Below are 23,801 nucleotides of genomic sequence, written 5' to 3'. Positions count from 1 at the left end.
TACAATTAATAAGCATTTATTTTCTGTCCTTCCCACTCATTCCCAATTTAAAAGGAGAAAAAGCCATGTAATAAATAGGCATGGTCAAGCACAATAAATTAGTACTCTTTCATAAAAGATGAAAGGTCTCGTAACATCACTGAGACTTCTGGATTTGTTTCCATCAACCGTAACAGGCATGTCTTTACTGGAAGTGCCAGATTAGATGTTGACAGACTATTATAAAATTCTAGAACTGGAAGGAACCTGAAAAGCCCACTAATCCAAGTACAAATTCTTATTTTTGGGGAAACAGACTTTTTCCAAGAAAAATCTCTCATTTTTCTCTTTAGTTTTGATTTTAGAATTCCGACTGCTTAGATAATAGATACAAACATTCTCCCACTGATTTCTTAAGCCTGTCCTATTCAAGGAATAAGTGTCAATTAAGGGTTCTTAGAATGAAGGGCCAAGTGGTGTTGGGAATTTGGAGTCAGAAGACCCGAAATCCTCCCCCTGGCACTTATTGGACCATTTTAGGCAAGTCTCTTCATTTCTCTGCACCCGGTTTCCTTGCATGTAAAATATGGATAACAATATTTACACTACCTGTCTCACGAGGGTTTTGTGAAGATGAGATAATTAAATCACATTAGGCACTTTTATTACTGCCTAGAGTATAAGGCATCATTATATCCACAGCGAGAGGCAACATGGTGTGCTGCTGTTCAGTCTTGTCCAACTCCTCGTGACCCCATTTGGAGTTTTGTTGGCAAAGATACTGGAGTAGTTTGCCATTTCCTTCTCCAGCTTATTTTATAAATGAGGAAACTGAGGTTTCAAAACACGTCAAACAAGGTTAAGTGACTTTCTCAGGGTCACACAACTAGTAAGTGTCTGAGGCCAGTTTTGCACTCAGGAAGAGGAGTCTTGCTGACTCCAGGCCTGTGCCACCCAGCTGCTACAACATGGTGTAGTGGATAGAAAAAGAGCTTCTAAACCAGGAAGACCTGAGCTTAAGTTCTGCCTCTGACACATAGTGACTCTATAACCCTAGCCAGGTCACTTAACCTCTTAGTGCTCTGCGTAACTCTCTAACACTATAAGTTGCTATGGCCTCCACAGATTGAATTTCTTCATTTAGGGAATTTCCTAGCTAGACCAATAAAGTCACAAGTCCAGTACCCGTCAAATATCTTTAGTATACATATATGCCTATGAAAGTTGATATTCAATTCAACAAATATTTATTGAAGGGAGATAAGAGGAGAAAGCATTTTAAAGCACCTACTAAGTGCCAGACACTGCACTTATAAGCATTTTCTCACTCAATCTTTATTGTGTATCTTTATATACTGTATCATAAACTGACCAGTTCACATATTAGCTAGAAGCTCCTACCATGCCTCCCTCTCTTTGGTATCACATGGAACCTGTAGTTCAAAGGCCCAGAATCTTTTATAAAGTGCCAGCTATGCTTCTACTCCTTCTTTCCCCAGGATGTCACTAACGTATTCCAGCTCTCTATGGAACAATAATTTTGGTAAAGAATTTCATGTTCATGTTATGGTACATATGGTCTTATTTATTAAGCAGGCACAGCCTCTCTGTCCAAATACAAAGAGATGTTGCTCCTTGGTCCTCCTAGTTTTTGGATTGTCTTTTGTACATCCTTCCTTGAAGACTAATAACTGAGCTTTGCTCTCAGTTATTTCTCTTGAAGATAACTTTCTGGGGTGTCCGTTCATGCTGTTTGGATGCTAATGACCTAAAAAGGGATTAGGTTGAGGAATTCAGGTGAACCCTTTCTTGGACAAAGGCAAATGGAATTTTAAAAGGAGCCTGACTCCTTTTTTCAAAACATATACATTGAATGTTAAACAGACCCCTTCTGGCGTCTCACTGATGGCTCCTAAACTAAGTACTCTGTTCTCCAGGATACACACAAAGCTGAAGATGGATGGCACGTCACAGCCATCCTGTAAACCAGAGAAAGCTTTGGTTACTTTCAAAAGTAAGAATAGATGCCTCAGATTTGACCTTTTACCTAATGCCTTAAGGAGTTCAGTTTCTAAGAGAAAGTTTGGTTGAAAGCAAAGAATATACATAGATGATAACCAGAAGCTTTTAGAGTTATCCTAACAATTTCTCTTGTGTGTTTGATTTTTTTGTATGTGTTAAAAAAAAGATCTACATCCAGGCCTATAAAACCAATAACTTGGGAATGAAAATCATCAGAAATGACTACCATGATCATCCTCTCCACCTAGAGGGGGCTTTAACAAAAAGCACCCATTATCAGCAGTACCAACCAGTCATCACCCTGAAAAAGGGCTATACCATCCACTGGAATCAGACAGCACCTGCAGAATTAACCATCTGGCTCATTAACTTCAATAAGTAAGTTAATACCGTTTCTTTGGATTTAAATAAGTAGTGGGCCTTAAATGAATGACTGTGACAATCTTCCCAATTTTCACTGAGGGCAGAATCTCCTCATGCAGCCTTATTTGGGCTTATCTCCCCCAGGAACTAGTCCCTGAAAGCTGATCACTCACCTCCCTCAGATGATTATAGGTTCTCCCACAACTCACCTTAAATGCTCTTGGACTGAGTCATCACCTTGATGAATCTGGGATTTCATGGGTTTCAGCGCTTCTCCCACCAGTGTAAATTACAACCAACCTCCTCGCCCTCTGCCAACTTGTCCACGTCCTTCCACAAATCTCCTGTGAAGGATTCTCCCAATATACCAAAGGCTTTTCTCTAGGTCTTTGGACATTCCATAAATTCTGAAACAACCCTTGGGATGTTTATCTGTTACCCCTCACCCTTGCTCTGGGATTAGCCCACTCTGTTTTCCAATCTTTTGTCCTTTTCATCTCTCATGCCTCTTCTTGCAGTTTTGCTGATTGTGTCCAACATGCCTACTTGGGACTTGTCTCAGATGGAGTCATTACCAAGCGCAAATTATATTTTTAAATCAGCCAAGACTAAAATTTCATTTCATAGTGAATTATTTGACTTGGTTTATAATTCTACCCAGGCACCACCACACAGATTGCTTTGCCTCTCAGGGACCAGAACAGACAGCTGAGATACTGAGTAGCTGGCAGAGCTGATTGGAACATGTATCTTTGCTATCCTTTCATACCACTGGTAGTTTATACAGAGTATCCCAAAAGTCTCAGTGAGTTTTTAAGCTTTCATAGCTTGAGCTGTGGAGTCAGGAAGACTTGATCTCAAATCTGACCATAGATACTTACTAGCTGTGTGAATCCAGTCAAGTCAATTCACCCTGTTTGCCTCAGTTTCCTCATCTGTAAAATGAGCTGGAGAAGGAAATTGCAAGCCACTCGAGTATCTTTGCCAAGAAAATCCCAAATGGGGTCACAAAGAGTCAGACATGACTAAAATAGCTAAACAACAACAGCTTGAGCTTTTGTAGCTTAAACCTCCACTAAGACTTTTGGGTCACCTTATATGTGATCCATAAGCTCTACAGTTGAAACTTTTTTAAGACACCCAGGAAGTTCAATCACATGATGCTTATTTGAACTCTTCTTCCTACTTTAGGGGTGACTGGATCCGGGTTGGATTTTGCTACCCCAGAGGTACAACCTTTTCCCTTCTCTCAGACGTCCATAATCGCCTCTTGAAGCGAACCTCTAAGACAGGCACCTTTGTGAGGACCATACAGATGGAAAAAGTGGAGCAGAGCTATCCTGGCAGGAATCACTATTACTGGGATGAAGACACAGGGTAAACAAATACAGACCCTCTCTAGTTGCATGTATGACGGTGTCAGCCATAGTTGGCTGACATAGTTGGAACATTGGGTTCCTTGGAGCCATAAAACTGAAATTGAATTATGAATGGATATCTGAACCAACCTTTTTTTCTGGCTATCAAGGATGAGTCCCTCCATTTTGCCCACTGACCCCCAAAAGGGAGAAAAATGAAATAGAAAGTGTGATTCAGGACAAATGGGTTAAACTGAAATGAAATTTAGGGGTTGCAATTTTGGTAGTAGCAATGAGGACAAAATTTTTCTACCATCTGTTTTAAATCCTTTGAAATACAAAAATATTTTTCTTGTGGTCTTCTTGATTTCTGTTTCCTTCTTGACATTAGTGGGAATTCACAGATGTGAATGAAAGCATAATGTGCCCTTTGTATGATAAATGTCAAAAAAATCTAGGGCAATTGTAGCCACAATGCTAGCCTTAGAGACAGGAAGACTTGGGTTCAAATCCTGCTTCCATTACTAGGTGACCATGAGCAAGTTACTCAACTTCCCTGAGCCTCAGGGAGCTTTCTAAAACTTATTAAATAAGATATACATGGGTTTAATAGATCTTGGAGGCATAGAAATAACTCTCTGGTAGAAGGGCAATTAAGAGTAAAAGTGAGAATTAAATTTTAGTTGTCAGGATAGAAGAAGTGCCAAGCTAAAATCTGACATAAACTATGTATGTATAGTGTTACCTCATTTGTATAGCCATATCAGGAAACTATTTGTTCCACACACAGAGAAGGAGGGAAAGAGGGAGAGAAAAAGAGGGAGAGAGGGAGGAAGGGAGAAAGGGAGTATATGGGTGTCATAAAGAGAGAGAGGGAGGGGGGAGAGTAAGATAAGGAGAAGAGAGAGATAGAGAGATAGCTATCATTGTCATCCTCATTGTTGTTGTTGTTGTTATATTCATCCCTTTGTGACCTGGTCAGATGATGTGTAAGAGAGTCCTAAAGAAAAATGACCTGCCCAATGGCCAACACCTCTATAGAATGCCCATCGGCTCTCCATGACCTGCCCAATGGCCAACACCTCTATAGAATGCCCATTGGCTCCCCATGACCTGTCCAATGGCCAACACCTCTATAGAATGCCCATTGGCTCTCCATGACCTGTCCAATGGCCAACACCTCTATAGAATGCCCATTGGCTCCCCATGACCTGTCCAATGGCCAACACCTCTGTAGAATGCCCATCAGCTACTCATGACCTGTCCAATGGCCAACACCTCTGTAGAATGCCCATGGGCTCCCCATGAGAGCTAAAGACAAAATTATACTTTCTGCATCCTAAGTTCCATGATAACCTGATAAGTCAGATGATAACCAGCTTCATTAGTGGAATGAGGGGACAGAAGGAGGAATACTCTATTTCCTCTTTTTTTGAGACTTGGTCTCCCTATCTCACCTGTATTGGAAGAACAGTAGCTATTTGTGGCCTGATCCCACTGATCCCACTGCTGATCCACATAGAAGCTTTCACTGGACCTGTTTCTGACTAGGTCTTATGCACCCTTCCTTAGACAGGTGGTTGCCCCCTTCTTCCTAGAGGCTCACCATATTGGTGTTAGATTTAGTGTAGTAACCTGGTTGGCTTTAGTCCTACTGTAGCTCAGAACTCCTCAACCCAAGTGATCCACAAGCCTCAGCCTCCCCAGAAGAAGTAGTTATAGTCATGTAATCACCATACCCAGGGGTACCAACCCTTTTAAAAGATTGGAAAATTTTGTTTTGCCACAAGTGCATTTTCCCTCCTCTCTCCCTCTCCTTCCCTTCTTTCCTCCCTCCTGCCCTCTTTCTTCCATCTCTTCTCTCCTCCTCCCCCCTTTCTCATATTTTTATATTCTTTTTCTTCACCGCTAATTTTGGAGTCAGGGCAGCTGGGTGGTACAGTGGATAGAATGCCAGGCAGGGAGTCAGAAACACCCGAGTTCAAATGCAGCCTCAGATGCTTACTAGCTGTGTGACCCTGGCCAAGTCACTTAATCCTGTTTGCCTCAGTTTCCTCATCAGTAAAATGAGCTGGAGAAGGAAATGGCAAACCACTCCAGGATCTTTGCCAAGAAAATCCCAAATGGGATCACAGAGAGTTGGACGTGACTGAAATGATTCAACAACAACAAAAATTTTGGAGTCAGAGGACCTAGTTTCAAATTCTATCTCCGGTAGTTACTGCCTACGTGATCTTGTGCCAGTCACTTAACTAGGTCTCAGTTTTCTCCCAAGGGGTCTCTGAAGTCCCTTCTGGCTCTGGAACTACGATCCCATTGCTTTTTCCCCCTGTATTCCTACCTAAGACTTAGTCCTGACTATATCACATCTTAATATTGTTTAATTCTACCGGCAGACCTCAAGGCAAAAGACTTGGCTGGTGGTAGTAGATGCTAATGTGTGTAGGTTGTAATGTATGTGCATATGGCTGAGTATGGGGATGGCTGAATCAGAAGGAAGCTTGGCATACCCCCACTCATAACCTCATTGATACCTGAATAGGAAAACTTTCCAAGCAACCACAACAAAAGCATAGAAACTTTGGGCAGTCAGGGTGAGTCATACAAACAGTCATCTCCCGGGTACTTGTCATATTTTGACTTCCAAGTTTTCTATCGGTTCCCCTAGCTCTGAGTCTCTGCCTGACAACTTGGTATTTCCGCTCAACTAGTAGAAAGTAGGCTCCTTAAGGCTAGGAACTGGGTCATTCTTCTTCATATCCACAGCACCTAGCAAAATGCTAGGCAAATGGTAAGCTCTTAAAATGTTTATTGAATTGAGTTAAATTGAATTACATCCAAATGCTTTACGTAAGCTGGCTTGAACCCAACTTAGATTTTCAGTTTATGCTTTTTCTCCTCCCCACTTGAACCTTACCTCTCCAGCCCCAAGAGCATTGTCCACTTCGGAGTACCCCTAATCACTAGCATGCATTGGCCCTCCATCGAGTGGTATGTGGCAACCATCTCCTTGGAACCTTTGGGAACACTCAGGATCTCTGGTAAAAAAAAAATGGAGTTTGAATTGGGACTCCTTGATCCTTCTAGAAAACACGCCCAACATCCTTTTATTACTGCCCTTTCCTATATAGGGAGAGAGGAAACCTTGCTGGTAATTTTAAACATGTCTGTGATTCCTTGGAGTCACGGATGGGTCACCAAGTAATTGAATTTTTTGATTCCTCAAGCCTGGTACCTTCTGTTCTTTTGTAATTTTTTTAAAAAGAAAATCACTAGTTTCCACAATGTTAGGTCAGGATGATCCCTCTTTTATGTCAGACCAAGTAGCTGCACTAGAGAAATCAAAGCTTTTTATTTTTTCAAATATTTCCCAATTGTGCCAACTGAGTTGTGCCAAAGGAGTTATTAGAAGGCTTCCTGGAGTAAAAGCAAGGGAAAGTCTGCTCCACCTGTTTTCTCTTGTAGCAACATCAATTAACTAGATTAATAGCATGAGATGGTGCCACCTCTTCTATATACTGTCCCATCCACATAATACACTTTTAGGACTGCTGAATCCTGCATTACCTTCTCCAACATCATTAAGAACCTCAGATGCCATTTGGCTCCAAATTGGGAGTGAATAATAAACCAAGCAAGGAAATGTTAGGGTTAACTGCCCCATGGATCTCCAATGATGGGGAACCTGTGGCCTCAAGGCCACACATGGCCTTTTGACTAGAGGGCTGCACTTGAGGACCTAGAGGGCCACATGTAGCCTTGAGGCTGCAGGTTCCCCACCCCAGTACACTTTCCTTGACAAAATCCTTCATTTCCTGCCTTGATGTAAACTCATTCAGTAAAATATTCAGTCTTAATGTTAACAGGTAATTAGGGAAGAACACCAGAAGTATAGGTGTGTTTGAAGACCTCCAGAAAGCACCTTTCTTAAGCATTTGTTTAAAATACTGAAGGAATGTTACTCAAAGGTGTGCTGGAGCCAGCTCTTACTGGCTTAGGAGAGCAATTGTTAAATTTTAAATATGAACAATTATATCTATCTATATTATGTATGTTATATGTAATGTATTATATTATCTATATATTATATAGCACATCTCTACAAATCAGGACGCAATTTATTGCTGTGTTGATTGTCTAGGCTCAAAAGCATGATGGAGAATATATGAATAATGCATATTGAACTAATGTGTCACACAGTTTTGGGAGAGCTGGCTGTTAAACATTTACCAGCACACCCTGGCTTAGTACCCATGTGACTTTGGGCCAATTACTTCACACTCTTCTCTAGGTCTTACCTTCTTCTTTTGTGAATGAAAGGTTTGAACTAGATTGTCCCTTCCAGCTTGAAATCTAGGACCTTGTGACCTCAAAGTTCAAAAGTCTCCTCTACACTATCCCTGACAGATAATCATCTGTATGAAGATACTTTGTTTTTAGGGCCCCAGGCCACTCTCTAAGTTATGGATGAATTGTCCTGATCTGCGTTGGTTGAGGCAGTTTCCCTACCTGGAGTTCCCTACACCAAAGAAATTACAGGTATAGGGAGGAACAACAGGCCTCAGTGGTGAGGACACAGCTACCTTCTAAGGCAGTTCATCCTACTTATGGACATCTCTTAAATGTTAGAAAGTTTTTTCTTTACATTGAACTAAGACCTGTCCCTCCCTAACTGCTTTTTGCTCCTAATTCTGTGCTGTGGGACCAAGCAGAACAAGTCTAAATGTCCTTCCACAGGACAACCCTTCACACCTGAAGACAATCATAACCACCAATCCCCTTTTCTTAGACTCCCAACTCTTCTCTCCCACTCTTCTATGTCATACCTCATTACCATCTTCAGTACTTGTATACTTTATGAGTAAAATGCAGCAAGGGTTTTATTTTTTTTCCTTGAGAGAGGGACTTCCTCTACCAATACGGATTGGGATCTTAATAGGGTAAGTTACAGTATTAGAGAGTTACTTGGGGAACTATGAGGTGAAGTGATGTGGCGAAGCTGTCAATATGTGTCAAAGATGGGACTTGAACCAAGGTCTTCCTGCCTCTCATTTAACTATTAATTAATTCATGTCTCTCAAATAACTATGTCATTATGCTTTTCATAGGAGAGATTATGTGATAAAATTCTGCTGTGGATAACCCACCAACTTCAGTTGGTTCAGTGAAGATCAATGAAATCACAAGCCCAAATATTATCATAATCATAACAATAAGCTTGATACTGTTCCTGGACTGGCAGATGACAGGAATAACAGATCCTGAAAGACCCTTGAGAATTTATCAAATAAACTATGCTGGAACAAGGGTACTATCATCGACAGCAGTGGATAAATGAGTTCCCTTTACTTTCAGGGTTGTGCTAGATCATGCTATCTATGAGGATTTCAGGGAACATAGGAAATGATGAAGCTTTGGGGGTTCATCAAACTCTGTTGAATTGTCTAAATGTATTGGGTCCAAACTGAGCCTATCCATCTCTAACTAAAAGTCTGTATCTAAGTGTGAATGTAAAATATCCCAATTCTACTCACTTTCTTCAGGCTGCTTTTCCTGAAACTGAAAGCTCAGAATGAGAGAGAGAAGTTTGCCTTTTGCTCTGTGAGAGGCTGTGAGAGAATCAAGATTAAAGCGTTGATCCCAAAGAACTCTGGCATCAGTGATTGTGAAGCCAGAGCTTACCCAAAGTATGCTGAGAAAGTTGTCGTGGATGTACCGATGCCAAAGAAACTTCTTGGTGCTCAACTGGTAAGGAACAGATGAGATAACTTATCATGTCCTCCCTTCTTCAGCTAGTCTGCAATCACTTTAGTCACTATGTGCTTGCTAGTAACAACCCCCTCAACCTGCTTAACCCTATAAGACATATCTCATGGCCACGGATAAGTCAACAGAACTCATATCACAGCTTGCAATTCCAGAAACTGAGACCTACCACATGTCAAATCATGTCAGTTACAACCTAACAGCTGTTTTTTTTCCCCTAGAAAACAAAGGACCACTTTCTGGAGGTAAAGATAGAAACCTCTAGAAGCAGATTCTTTCATCTTCTGAATGACTTTGCCTACATTGAAGTAAGTGACTCTTCTAACTTTGTCCTGATTAACTCCACATAACTAATAAATAAAAATAAGGATCAGAAGATCGTGGATTTGGAGTTGAAAGGGATATTAAAGGTCATCCAGTCCAATCTCTTCATTTTACAAATGAGAGATCTGGAACCCCGAAAGGTTAAGTGATTTGCCCAATGTCACACAGATGGTAAGTGACAGGGCCAAGTTGAACCTATTTCTCTGTCTCCAAATTCAACATTCTTGAGTTTTCTACATCAATGAAATCACAAGTCTTCATAATCATAACAGTAACATCAAAAGAAACATAACAATGGACTTGTTCTTGTTCATATACTGACAGGTGACAAATGACTGTATAACAAATACAAACCCTGGATTATCCTTGAAAATTTACTGAACAAATTATACTGAAATTGGGGCATTTTCATAGACAAAGTTGTTGTTTGCAGTCTCCTGAATATAACAATGATCAAAAAAATTTAAGATATTTCTTAGTTGATATTGTCATAGTCAATACTAATCTTCAAACTCCATGGAATGAAAAGCTTTTAAAATATAGAGACCTAGTAAAAGATAAAAGATGAAGTACATGTCATATCCATTGTCCTGTTCTTGTAGGTGACCCAAAAATACTTTCAATGAACCTACAAAACATTATTCTGTATCCTTATGCTTTTATTAAATTGTAGTAAAAAAAAAAGGTGTCCGTTTATCTACCAGTTCATTAGTCTGTAGAACATTAAACATAAACTAGGTGGAACAGTGGATTTAGCCCTGGAACTAGAGTCAAGAAGACTTGAGTTCAAATGCAACCTCAGATACTTTTTATCTATATGACCCTGAGCAAGTCACTTAACCTGTCTGCCTCAGTTTCCTCATCTGTAAAATTGGGATAATAATAGCACCTTATTCTCAGGGTTGTCATGAGGAGAAAAAATATTTGTAAAGTGCTTTTTAAAAACCTGAAAGCACTACGCAAGTGCTAATTATTATTATTATAGCAGGATAGTAACTTGTCATAAGACTGTTTCTGTCTGAATGCCATTGAAAAAGTTAATTAAAATGCGGTTACAAGAATAAGAATAGTAAATAACTGATGTTTATCTAGTGCGTTAAAGTTTGCAAAACTCTCTCTTTTTAGAGATGCACACACACACACACACACACACATAAAATCTCCTTTGAGCCTCACAAAATCCCTGCCAAATATTTGTCCTCTGTTTTCAAAGAGAACCAATGACATCACAGGGTAATGTCTTGACTTGGTTATGAATTGGATGTAAGTGAGGCAGCGTTATGCAAAGTCATCAGCCTCGCTTTCTCTTCCTCGGTCATCAAAGTCCATCAGCAAGACAAAAGTTAAGATAACTGGCCATGGCCCAGAATGCAGTAGATGACTTTGGTGTCTGACCAAGCCCTAAGCATTCCATCATACCTGCTTCAGATGTCTTCATGGCCATTGGAACAAATTGTTCTCCTCCACAAATTCCTCCAGGGAAAGTGTTCACATGCTTGGCGTGAACATTCCCCTAACTCGCCAACGGGTTTGAGGCCTGTCAGTGACCCTCAACCTGGTTTAGCTCATCTGCCAAGATGGTTTTACTGGAATGTGGCCTCTTTGAATGCCACAACTTCTTGGAGCCACAGGTAGGAGCTGGGTGAATCAACTGGGACACCAAAGATGGCTGAGCAGCCCTGAAAAGGACTAGACAAGCCCTCCCACCAGAGGTGCTAGTCCTCCTTGAATATCCCTTACATCACTGCCAAATAGAATAATACTGGCTATTATTAGCCCCATCTTACATATGAGGAAACTGTGCCTGAGAGAAGGAAGGTGGCTTGTACGTGGTCACAAAACTGCTATCAGAGGTAGGTTAAAAGAAAGTCACAGAATTTCAGAGATGAAAGTAACCTCAGAGGCCATCTAGTCCAACCCGTAATTATAGTACCCAGAGTTCCAAGGCAGTCCTCCATCAGATTAATTACCAGGCCCATCCCTGCTTATCTTGCTAGATCAGACAAGATTAGACACATTCAGGGTGGTATGAATATAGAGTAAAAGAGCAAGCTGCCTTTGAAGTGATACTGTAAGATCGCATACACTCTGGGCCAATCTCAAAGTGACATGAATCTACATGGGAGCAATCTCCTACAGGTGAACATATGGGCTTAAATTGTCACAACTCTTCTACCCAACATGCTTTATTATCTTTGGTCCACAGGTTGATGGTAAAAAGTTTTCTCTCACTGAAGATGGAATCCAAATGATCGTGATTGATGGGAACCAAGGGAAAATTTTGGGCCGTGTTAGCTTCAGGAACACCATACTGCAAGGAATTCCAGCACAGATCCACAATTATGTGGACGCTTTACCTGACAAGTAAGTCAGATTGGCCTGTTTCATGAACTTCATCTATTAGGGCGATTGTACTTAATATTGTGATATTGTGCATTGCTCCAGGATATGGCTTAGAGTACCAAAGAGCTTACTTCCTCTCCACTTTTATCACCAAAATACTTACCACAACCCAAACTTATGATATTTATTTAGGAGTCCTCTACAGCCTGGCTTGCATACCAGTTTGTGCCCTGAACAATTGCCTTTAATATTAATCATAGCTTGGCTTCAGAAACTCTAAACACAAGTTAGCCTATGGCAAAGTGGGCCACTTGCTATGAATGAGAATCAGTCAATCAATAAGCATTTAAGCACCTACTATGTGCCAGGTGCTGAGGTGGGCACTTGGCATACAATTCAAAAGTGAAACAGTTTTGCCCTCCATAGATCTTTCTTTCTACTAAGGGGATACATGTTGGGAGATAAGTACATACCCAATATAACAGAATAAGTGCACGTTAATTGGAAAGGTGAGAGACACTAATGACAAAGAAGAACCTCTGAAAATGATGGTACTTGGTCTAAGCCTTGAAGGCAGAAGTGAAGAGGTTAAAGGTAAAAATGAAGATCGTATGGAACCATAGGTTTCTAGGGGTGCTCGAGACCCCAAAATACCTACACACCGGGTCCTGCCGAAAGAATTCGACTCAAGCCTTCTCAGCCAAAGGAAAAGAGAAAGTTTATTAAGGATTCACCATAATGGGCTGTCTTAAGCAATCCCCCCCCTTTGTGACACCTGTCTCCACAAGCGGGCCAGATTCAACCTACTGAATTAGAAAGAAGTGTTTATGAAGACAAAGGTCTCAGAATGAAAAGCCACTCTATGAGGCCATTCCATATGACACTCAGTGCTGGCAAGCTGGGTGTTTAGATCACACAGCCCCCCCATTGTGCACCCTTTCATTCCCATCGCTTTGTCCCCTTTGCCTAATCATTCAGATCAGGAAAACCATGAGACACACCCCGCCACCCCACCCTCACTTCCCCACATCCCACTTCCTCCCCCTCTACTCCTACCCCCAGGGCAGCACTCCTCTAGTCTGTGTAGCCCTGCTCTGGCGCCTTCCCAGGGTCCTCTGCCTTCTTCCTTGCCACTGGCTATGTGCATATTGAAGTGGAGTAGAGAGATGGAGAGATGCCATTTTTACCAGGCAGACAAATGTCAGGCAATTAGGGTCTGTCAGGAAGAGGGAGTGTCCACTCTAGTGGTTGAATGTAGGGGGGTGGGGGACAGGAAGAGAGGGGAGAGAAAAGAACATTGCTGTTTCCCTGGACCAGAACCAGGCTCCTGGTCCTATAATCTAACCAAGTTGACTATGCAAACTTTTCAAAATCTCCATCTGGAGTATATAGCAGTTATTATTTCTTTTATAAGCTTCCTGGATGGGAAAGGCTTAGCCAAGGGGGGAAAAAAAGAAGCAACATTTTTTTTTACTTTTCTCTTATTAAAAAAAGTGAAATGTATGAGGAAATCCCTCTCAGGAATAACAACCCAAATCTAAAATTACTATTGAGCAATCACAGGCAATTTTGCATTTATAGTGTGCAAACATACTTGTTCTTCATCTTTAGCCTCTTTGTGCCTCAGTTTCCTCTTATTCAAAATGGCAGCAGTAATTCCAGATTCTCTGAGTCGGAAGAGACTTCACTGACCGTCTAGTCCAACCATACTTGACTCTAACCCTCTGCACCTCAGAGAGAGGCTATGAGATACAGAACCTAAGTTCTCCCCTCAGTACATGTTCAACGTGTGTTAATATAACATGTGTGACAGAGAGAGCTAAGGGAAGTCTTACAACTATCTCTCCTTGAAGCATATAGTTGATAGTGCCCTTGGGCAGAACACCTTTGGCACAGAGATCAGTAATCACAGCTGACCTTATAATTATCCCTCTCCACAGTTCTCTCTATATTATAGACCTGTCTTCCTTCCCAGCAACCAAGATGGCCACTACACCACCATAGCCAGCCCCAAGGGGTCCTGGGTTGCTTCTCCCTAGCTTTCTTGGCTTAGATATGGGTGGACTCTGGTTCACCCTTAGCTGAACCATGAGAAGAATGGCATTTTTCCAAAGGATTTTTCTATGAAAATTAACAAAAACAAAACAAATCACACAAGCACAGAAAGGATGTTCTTTACAAAGAGCAGAGTTGTTATCCTTAAGGTAACTCTAATCCAGCCAGAGGTGGGATGAACTGGAATGTTATTGTTTATTTCAGTCCTTCTGAGGAACTCTGCCCCCAAAATCCCTCTTTTTAAGCCTTGGAAATTTTCCCTTCCAATGCCCTTTTTTGGTCTCTTCCCCTCAAGAGAGAGATTTGACCTTGAGTTTCATCAACATCAACTGGGAAGACAGTAGTAGCAATTGTAACAGTAGTTGTAGAAACAGTAGTTTTTAGTTGTAGTCTCTGGCATTTATTTGGCAATTTGCATACATTATCTCCGTTTATCCTCTGTCCTATGTGGCAAATAATACAAGTATTATTATCATCATTTAATAGATGAGTTAAACTGAGGCTCTGAGAGTCTGATTTGCCCAAAGGAAGTCCCAAAACTAATAAAGCTAGTGAGCAGAGGCAGAATGAGCTACAACCCACTGACCACAGGAAATGTACCAATAAAAACTTGACCCATCTGGTACTACTGTGCTTTATCTCTGTACCTTGATCCAGAGTCCTTGCTTCACTCTACTCACATTCAACACTGTGGTGCATAGGAAAGAACACTGGAAGGTGTAGTTTAAAAAGCCAGTTCTGCTTTTTAGTACCTATTTGAGCTTGGGGGTAGGGCAAACGATTAACCTCTCTGGGCCCCAATTTCCCCAACTGTTAGATGAAAGCATTGATTGGACTTTAATAATGTTCTCTAAGCTCCTTTTCATCTCTGTGGTCCCAGAAGGAGCCATGAAAGCAACTAAGAATTTTGCAGAGAAGGAGTGATGGAGTAGTTTTCTTCTCTTTGCAGAAGAGGAGATAATCTTTCCATGTTAGTGAAGCCTTATGAGAGAGCCGCATTTAATTTGATGACATATTCTGACCCTCTCAGAAGAGATCCCTTATCTGTATGTAAGTCTATTATTATAAAAATGGGAAGTAAGGAGTGGTATGAATGAATGAATCAGCCTTTATTAAGCACCTACTATGTTCCAGGCACTGTGCAAGGTAGTAGGGATATAAATTTTAAAAGTGAGGTATTTCTAGCCCTCACAGATCCTACAGTCTAGTAAGGAGATAGTGACTGAATCTGTGACTTCCCAAGTGAAGAAACTCCTACCAAAGCAAGTTGACACCTTCTTTGCCACTTATGGGCTTAGGGAGTTATCTAGGGCACTGAGTGACTTGTGCAAGGTCACACAGCCAGTGTATATCAAAGGCAGAACTTGAACCCAGATCTTCCTGGCTTTGAGATGAGCTTTCTATCCATTTTAGTATGCTCACTACTTATTAGGAAGAAATAACACATTAGGGGAGTGATGGCCAGGGAAAAGAGTTTCAATTTGGGGAATTCCAGTCTCAGGGACAATGAGTGGAGCCAGAGGCACCTAATTGTCACATCCTTTCTATAGCAATGGAACCGTTGGTTTAGAACTGGGAGGCTGTGAGGGGAAGGGCAAGGTAGCGTAGGGCAGACAGCAAGATGCTTGTACTGGTAGGTTCTGGCTCGACAGGATGTGAAACATGGTCTGGGGCCAGCTAGATGGAGTGAGCATTAAATTTTCATTCATTTATCCACCAATCTGGGTTGCTTAGTCCCTTAAGATTTTGAATGGAAACTTTAACCACCTTGAATATATCTGATCATCAAATAATAACTGGGCACCTACTACATTCACAGCACTGTTCTAGCAACTCTGAGGAATACAAAGATGCCTAAGACACCTCTTGACCCTCAAAAAGCTTACAATCTATCTGATGACAAATACAAATAAGCCCCCTTTACAAGAAAATATTTGAGTGGAATGGGAACTCAAAGAAAGAAGATATCTCTTGAGGGCTGAGATGATCTGGAAAGGTTTCACAAAGAAGCTGAGTCTTGAAGGATGAGTGAGATTAAGATGAGCAGAGAGGGAAGGAAATGATTCTAGAGAAAAAGCAATGCTTCTAGGCAGCGGGATGGCATGAGCAAAAGCTTAGAGACAAATCCACAATATAAGACTAATCTGGTGGAGTGAGGAAATAATGGGAGATAAATTTGGAAAAGCAGATTAGACCCAATTAAACAGAGCCTTGAATGACAGACTATGGAATTCTGTAGGCACTGAGACTCATCTGAAACTTTGAGCACAGGAGTGATGTGAAGAAAGTAACATATAAGAAGTTTCATTTTCTGATTGTGTAAAGTTCAGATTGAAGGAGAAATACAGGGGAGGGAGGGAGGCTTCTGTTGCACCCAGGCAACCTCACTCATATAGAGGGATTCCAAGCATTTGGAAAGTTTTATCTTCCCTGAGGACCCAAAGTCAGGACATAATGGTACCAACAAGCATGTAACATCATATCATGACAGGTACACATGTAACATAATTTCATTACCATTTCAATGTTAACAATCCAACAAGCATTATCAAGCACTTACTCCAGGCAAGGTACCATGCTGGTTGCCAAGGAGACAAAGATGGAAAAGTATACAGTCCCTCAAGAGCTTACAGTCTAATGGGGAGGGGGAAGGAATGAGATATGTACATAAATAAAAATAATGTACATTAAAATGAGAAAAGTACGTGGAAGCAGACAGAGAGAGAAGATTCTCCTCTAGCTAGGGGATCAGGAAAAGGCTCTACTGATGGAAGAAGTAGCACCTGAGCTGGGCTTTAAAGCAAGGAAGATGTTGGTAGTTGGAGATAGGAGGGAGTGTCTTCCAAAGATAGAATATAACATGTATGAAAACATGTGAATACACAGAGGTAGGAGAGCACAGAATGAAATCAGGGAAAAATTATTGGTCAATTTGGTTGGATGGTAGAAGGAATGGAGGAGAGTAGAGGGAAGCCAGGCTGGAAATATAGGCAGAGGCTAGCCCATAGGCTTTGAATGCCAATATAAAGAATTTGTTATATGGGTAATGGGAAACCACCAAAGTTCTTTGGTGAGGAATTGCTATGATCAGACTTGTGCCTTTGCAGTACTGGAGGGAGATTGTGGAAATGAGGGAAACAATTAGGAGGTTATTATAAGAGTTGAAGTAAGAAGCAATGAAGATCTAAAGTAGGGCAGTAACAGTAGGTGTATTAATAAGAAGATGTAAGAAATGTTACATAAGTAAAATCAACAGGGCTCTGTAGCTGACTGGATACAGAAAGTTAGGGAGAGGGAAGAGTCAAAGATGATGCCCAGGTTTCACACTGGGGTGAATGGTGGCATCAACAGATAAAGAGAAGTTAGTTACATGGAGGGACAGGTTTGGAGTAGGCCGGAAATGAGTTAAGTTTTAGAAGCCCTGAATTTGAAGTGATGATGGGAGATCCAGTTGGAGCTGTCCTGAAGGTACTTGTGAAGAGATAGACTTGGGAGCCCTCTACATGGGAGTGATTAATGAAGCTCTAGAAGTGGATACAATTATGAAGGGAGATGTCACCTGGAGAGAAGAGAAGAGGGCCAAGGATAGAACCTTGCAATTCACCCACACTTAGAGAGTAGAAGGAGGCAGAAAAACCAGTGAAAGGGGCCAAGGAAAAGTGGTAAAAAACAAAAATATAAAGAGAGACCAGAGTCAAAGAAACGAAAAGAGAAGAGAGAAAGGGTACGGGGAATGGTTAACAGTGTCAGATGCCAAAAAGATAAAAAGAATGAGGAATGCAAAAATTCTATAGGTTTAGTAAGAAGGAGGTCACTGATGACCATGGTGAGAGTTATTTCACTAGAGTGGTGGTGATGGAAGTCAGATTGCAAGGAAATAATTGAATTATGAAAGGCAGACTACTAGACAAATCTAACAGAAGGACTCCCTGTTAGAATGATTAAAGCCTTAGAATGGAAGAAAAGCTCCCCTTCCTGTGATGGAGGAAGAAAGTAAGCCAAGGGATGGGGCTGTGCACTGCTGAACCATCCATCTCAACCTTCTCTTCTCCTTTCCTAATTCTTTCTTTCTAATTATACCCTGGAGAAATTTCAGTTTCACTCATCTCTTCCCTAAGGTAGATTATTTCAGAAATAAGCAGTTGGGCTGGGGCTAGATTCCTTCAAAGACTATGAGGGCTCAAAAAGTGGCCAGTCATTGCTGGTCTCAGAAGTGTTGTTACTTATTGTGTTTATTGGATGCTCTTAGAAGCTCCTAGATAAGTTCACTGAGCAGTACAGTTAAAAGATACCAAGCTGCAGAGTTCTTGTTACACATTACAGTCTAACAGATCATATAAGAATCCTCCAGCTCCTTCTGCTCTCCCTCTTCTCTCCCTTTCTCCCTCTGTTCTGAATCAGGTTTGGCTTTTGACTTGTCATATGGCCTTGTGTTAATGGAGGCCTGTGAAAAAAGGGGCTGGGACCATAAGGTACAGCCTGCCATATCATCGGTTTTACAATCTGTGTGCTACATGTGATTAGAGCTCAATTTGAGAAAGAGCCCAGAAAAGGGTAAGGGCTGAATGAGTTCCAGTCTTGGGGGAGTCCATTATGTAGTCTCATGGTCAGGTGAGTGGGGGAGCTTTATGGGACTTATTACTAGGCTGTCTCTCCTGAGATCCTAAGCAGGTCCCATAGAAGAATGTTAAGTTTATGTCTTTGTCATGCTTTCTTCTTTCCCTTTCCCAATTCCATGACTACTCATGTCAATTTTTTCTCATTGTTATTCTAATAATAAAAAGACTAAAAATATAAGAATATTTTCAGCTAAATCATTTTTTTCTCTCTTAGTTCCATAGTGCTGGTGGCATCAAAGGGAAGATATGTTTCCAGAGGACAATGGACAAGAGTCCTAGAAAAGATGGGAGCAGACAGCAATCTTAGATTAAAAGGTAATCAATATGATTGAGGTTGGTTTTCTTTAACAAAATACATACACACACAAACTTTATTTTAGCTTAAGACCAGACCCATAAAGAAAACCCCCAAATTTATTTACTCACTTACCAAATAGACCTATGATAAAGAAAAGAGTTACTTACACAGTGAATTCCACCTACCTTGCCACTGCTTCTTATTGTCTGGGCTGGCAAGTGAGTAGCCCAACATTTTTCCCATGCTGTCCAGTATGGTATTCTGTGCCAGAGATGGCAGCGTCATCTTTATAATCATCAAATGTTAAGCTCCAGTTGGAGTACAAAGTAGAGTAAATAGGAGTTGGGATCAGAGTAGTACAGTGGAAAGGGTCCTGGGTTTGAATCCCACCTATAACTCCATCTCTCTTGGCCTGTTTTCTCATCTGTAAAAAAGGAAGTGATAGTCTTTATAACATCTCTATAATTGGATTGTTGCCAGGAAAGTTCTTTACAAAAATACGTGGCACTATGGCAATTTAAACTATTGTTATTATCTAGTCACTGGGAAAATTGCAAAGAATACACAAAGATGCTATCCCTTCCCTTGAAGGGCTTTTAGTCTCAGGCAACAATGCATTGAGGAAAATGAAACCCTTGTTAACAATGAAAAACTTTAAACTATGGAGTCAGAATGCAGAGTGAAGCAGACTCTTTTCTCTTTTGTTTTGTTTTTGTTTTCTTTCTCATGGTTTCTCCCGTTCGTTATAATTTTTCTGTGCAACATGACTAATGTGAAAGGAATGTATGTGTAGAGCCCATATCAGATTGCATGCCATCTTGGGGAGGGAGGGAGAAAAAATTGAAACTTATGGAAGTGAATGTTGAAAACTGAAAATAAATACATTTTTTAAAAATAAAAATCTTTAAAGCCAAAAAGATTAAAGAAAGATGATAAAATGCCCAAAGAAGAAAATGTTCACTAGGGACCTCTGCTAATTGCCCCTGAGGCCTTTATTGTACTCAGGCCTCACACAAGGAAACTCAGTTCCTTAAGACCTTCAAAGAACACAAATCAATGAATTGTAGAGCTGTAAGGGAACTTAGAGTTCATAAATAGATTACTAATAATGTAATATGTTTCATTTATATAATATTTCATAGTTTTCAAGGGGCTTTCATTTGATTATTACAAAAATATGCAAAATAAGCAAATTAAGTACTATTGCCTATTTTATAGATACAGAAACAGGCTCATCGAGTTGAAGTGCTTAAGAGCCCCAGGTTGAAAGTCTACGAACTAGTGTTCAAATCCAAGTCAATTTCTTTTTCCACTACACCACTCTTCTAGCAATAAAGGGTCAGAAGCCACATCTACAGCTGTATATTGGATTTGCATACATGGCAATACAGATATGTCACTTCTTTAAAATGGAATTTGTTCATCTGCAAAACACTCATAGATGTACTATTAGGGGGTGTAAATTTCGTTTTGTGCTTGCTAAGCAAAGACACTAACCCTAAGTAAGCACAAAAGAGTCTTGTAGACACAGAGTAATGTATATTTTTTTTTCCATATAGAAAATCTAGGTATGACTAGCAGGGTAACTGTCCCAAGGCAGAGCCTGAAGAGACACAGGAAGGGTAGAGAGGAAGAAATCAGCCAAATACCCAAAGACCATAGCTCAAGATTAAGGCCAGGTAGATGGTTGCCGCTTTATAGTGGAGGTAGATGGGATTCAGCCCCAGAGTATGTGTGTGCATAGAAGAGAAGAGGGGTCTATGGTTGTAAGGTGATGTCACCTCTACTCACAGGCCTAATTCATTGCTTTTCAGAAAAAATGGCTTTTGTGGGTTTCAAAGGCAGCTTCCGACCAACATGGGTAACTATGAACACTGCAGAAGACAAAGCCAAAGTCTTTGAAGTGGTGCCCATCCCTGTGGTGAAGAAGAAGAGGCTGTGAGACCAGCCTCCTGTCCGTATTTGTGATCCTGCTGTTATCACTACCTGAGTGGACTGTTTTACTACTGACCCTCCTGAGGATGAGACAAGCTGGTTCTCCCAGCCCCCTTGAGATGTGGCCCATTCTGAAGCTGCACGTGACAGCCACATCTTATTACCCATGGACCAAGGGGGCCGCTGGGAACAGAAACTCTTGGTGCTGCCCATCTGGTGAGGCGGTTAGCTGCTGCTCCTTGGAAGATGCTGATTAATGCTGGATATACTTTCTTCCCTGAGGGACAACTGCAGTTTTACTGTGGCCTTCTTGTACATTTTTACACAGAGTGTTCTCCTTCTCTTCCTATCTGTGCCTCATGAGGGTTTGATTTTTTTTTTGGTGGCATAGGAGGGAGGTTCTGGATCACCCTGACCTCAGAGATCAATTTTAGCCTTTACCCAATGCAGGGAACCCCAAACCAAATGGGAAATTGCAAGAGGGACTTCATAATAATTCTCAAGGCTCATATGCGTAGGACAATCCACCCCACTGATCATTCACATTTTCTAAAGAGTAGCCCAAGGGTGTCAGATAATTGAAAATCAGCCCTGATTCTACAGGCATTTTTCTTTCTTTCTCAGCAAAACCCTTCAGCGGACCAGTAGGTGGAGTTGCAGCAGCATAAAGTGGGTATAACGATGTGATGTCTGTTTTCTGACATCAACAGTAGCTGGGTGGAACAGCACTGATGGCCACTACAAAAGCCCCTCAAATATCCATCATCCATATCAGCCCATGTTGGCCCTCTAAAATTGGGGTTTACATCCCAGGGTCTCCAGAGGATAATTTTTTGGAGGGTAAACTTTTATCCTTAGTATTTACTCACTCTTAGTGGAGAATTCTGGTCTGGCTCTCTGTACCACTTGGTGTATGCTGAACATCGGAAGTAGAGAATAACCTTGGGTTAGTGGTAAGCAATCGACCAGAGCACTGAAGGTCAGGAATCTAAAGTTCACCACCACTACTGACCCCATGAGATGGTGCTTTAGGCTTCCTAAATTGGTGCCTTAGCTTTCTTGCGACCTGGGATATTCAATAGGAAAGCACCCTGTGAAAACTACTGAATGCTTTGTATAATAGGAAGCTTCAAATTTTATAGCTAGAAAAGACTATAAAGGTTATCTAATCCAATCCCCTCATTTTACAAATATTTAAAGGAAAGGGGATGGCAGAGAGGGGAAGTCACTTATTCAAGGTCACTCAGCTAGTTAGGGGCAGAGCTGGGACAAGAACCCAGATCCATCCTCTCCACCGTACCACGTTGCCTCAAACTTTAGTCCTGAGTGCTCTCATGGAACTCTGGAATGGCTTCTAACAATCGTGAAATGATTTAAAATGTCCTTTTGAAATAGAAACACTGCCCAAACCAGGTCAATGACCAAGCACCAGTCAGTTCCACCCCCAAGCCTGATACCGAACAACTGTTCTTGGTTTCTGAGATGGCTTTTACTCTTCCTCTTTATCTGCCCTGCTTTAGGTGCCCTATTCTGTTTTGGGATTCACCTGGTGCTTCCAGGGCTCTGGATATGTAGGCTCAACAAGGAAAGATTCTTTAGGGCAGTGGTGTCAAATACAAGTAAAAAGATCCCTGCTAGCAAGCCTCATGTTGACTTATAAAACCACAAATTAACATTATCTATCTTGTATTATATTTTTATTTATTTTGTTAAATACTTCCCAATTACATTTGAATCTGGTTTGGACCATGCTCTAGGCTGGGGCTGTGATTTTGACATCTCTGCTTTAGGGCATTCCTCTGGGACCAAACGTATCTATAAACCATTTTGTCATACCTGGGGATTTCAAAGGACTGGTGGGCCATGTCTTAAATACGCCTGTTGTCTCCCCCTGCCAGCCTTCCTCCCACCTCTCACCCTAATTGCTTTCTTTATTAAAAAAAAAAAAACCTTGGAATGAGCCCCTTGAAGGGAAGGCTCAGCTGTGGTTGAACCTGTCCTTATCACTAAATTCTGTGTGTGGGCACTAGAACTCTCAATATTCTTCTTTTTCCCTAAATCTTGATATGGTTTGGGCTTTTTGCCTCCCCCTCCAAACCACACTCTACTCCTTTTGAAAAGAGCTAGTCACACCCTTGTATAAATTGTACCTCTGAGACTACAGTAATGAGTCACCTCCCCAAGAATACGTCAACTGTTTGGGATCACACAATCAAATCTCAAACATCGCTTCAACCCACTAGTCTGTTCTAACCCAGTAAGAAGTAGTCATATGCGTGGCTGCTTCTTTCTTAACAATTACCAGATTCTCAGGGTAAAGTCATATATGTCTTTGAAATTATTTTTTTTTGAGGGGAAAGAGAAAGGGTGGGCAAACCCCATTTAAAAGAATTGGACTTCTATTGTTCCTTCACAGTTTCACTTTCTTTCTTTCCCAGATTTTTTTTAAAAGGGTCTCCCACTGTGAATCCCTGGGGATGTGGTCCCTGCAAGGTGGCCAGAAGTTATAGTTTCCTAAAGCATATGTCAATTGTTTCAAGAATAGGTATTTGGGGGTACAGTGAGTTGCATGTATGTAGCACCTAGGTAACTAACTATTGGATGGTCTGTTCATTTGTTTGTCTATACTAGCACAAAGGACTCATAAAGACCAGATATCTGGGCATCTTCTCTGTAGTACTCATATTTCACTCCTAATTTCCTGGAAAGGGCCTCCCCCTTCCATCGCCATTGGTAAGG

At 41.1% G+C, this 23,801-nt stretch overlaps 1 protein-coding gene across 1 annotated transcript in view; it reads left to right on the top strand.

The window, feature by feature from the left end:
* Window positions 1-21,728, top strand: part of LOC118859140 (cell migration inducing hyaluronidase 1) — a 114,384-nt gene extending 92,656 nt beyond the window's left edge. The window contains exons 22-28 of the mRNA XM_036769584.1: window positions 2,168-2,379; window positions 3,556-3,741; window positions 9,266-9,470; window positions 9,710-9,796; window positions 12,019-12,176; window positions 19,044-19,144; window positions 20,942-21,728. Coding sequence (XP_036625479.1) covers window positions 2,168-2,379; window positions 3,556-3,741; window positions 9,266-9,470; window positions 9,710-9,796; window positions 12,019-12,176; window positions 19,044-19,144; window positions 20,942-21,069 — 1,077 coding nt within the window. The 3' untranslated portion in view covers window positions 21,070-21,728. The remainder of the gene's footprint in view (window positions 1-2,167; window positions 2,380-3,555; window positions 3,742-9,265; window positions 9,471-9,709; window positions 9,797-12,018; window positions 12,177-19,043; window positions 19,145-20,941) is intronic.
* Window positions 21,729-23,801: the final 2,073 nt, after the last annotated feature.

The sequence above is a fragment of the Trichosurus vulpecula genome, chromosome 8, assembly GCF_011100635.1.
Source record: "Trichosurus vulpecula isolate mTriVul1 chromosome 8, mTriVul1.pri, whole genome shotgun sequence".
NCBI lineage: Eukaryota > Metazoa > Chordata > Mammalia > Diprotodontia > Phalangeridae > Trichosurus > Trichosurus vulpecula.
Note: the sequence above shows the minus strand (reverse complement) of the source record. Positions and strands in the feature narration are given on the sequence as shown.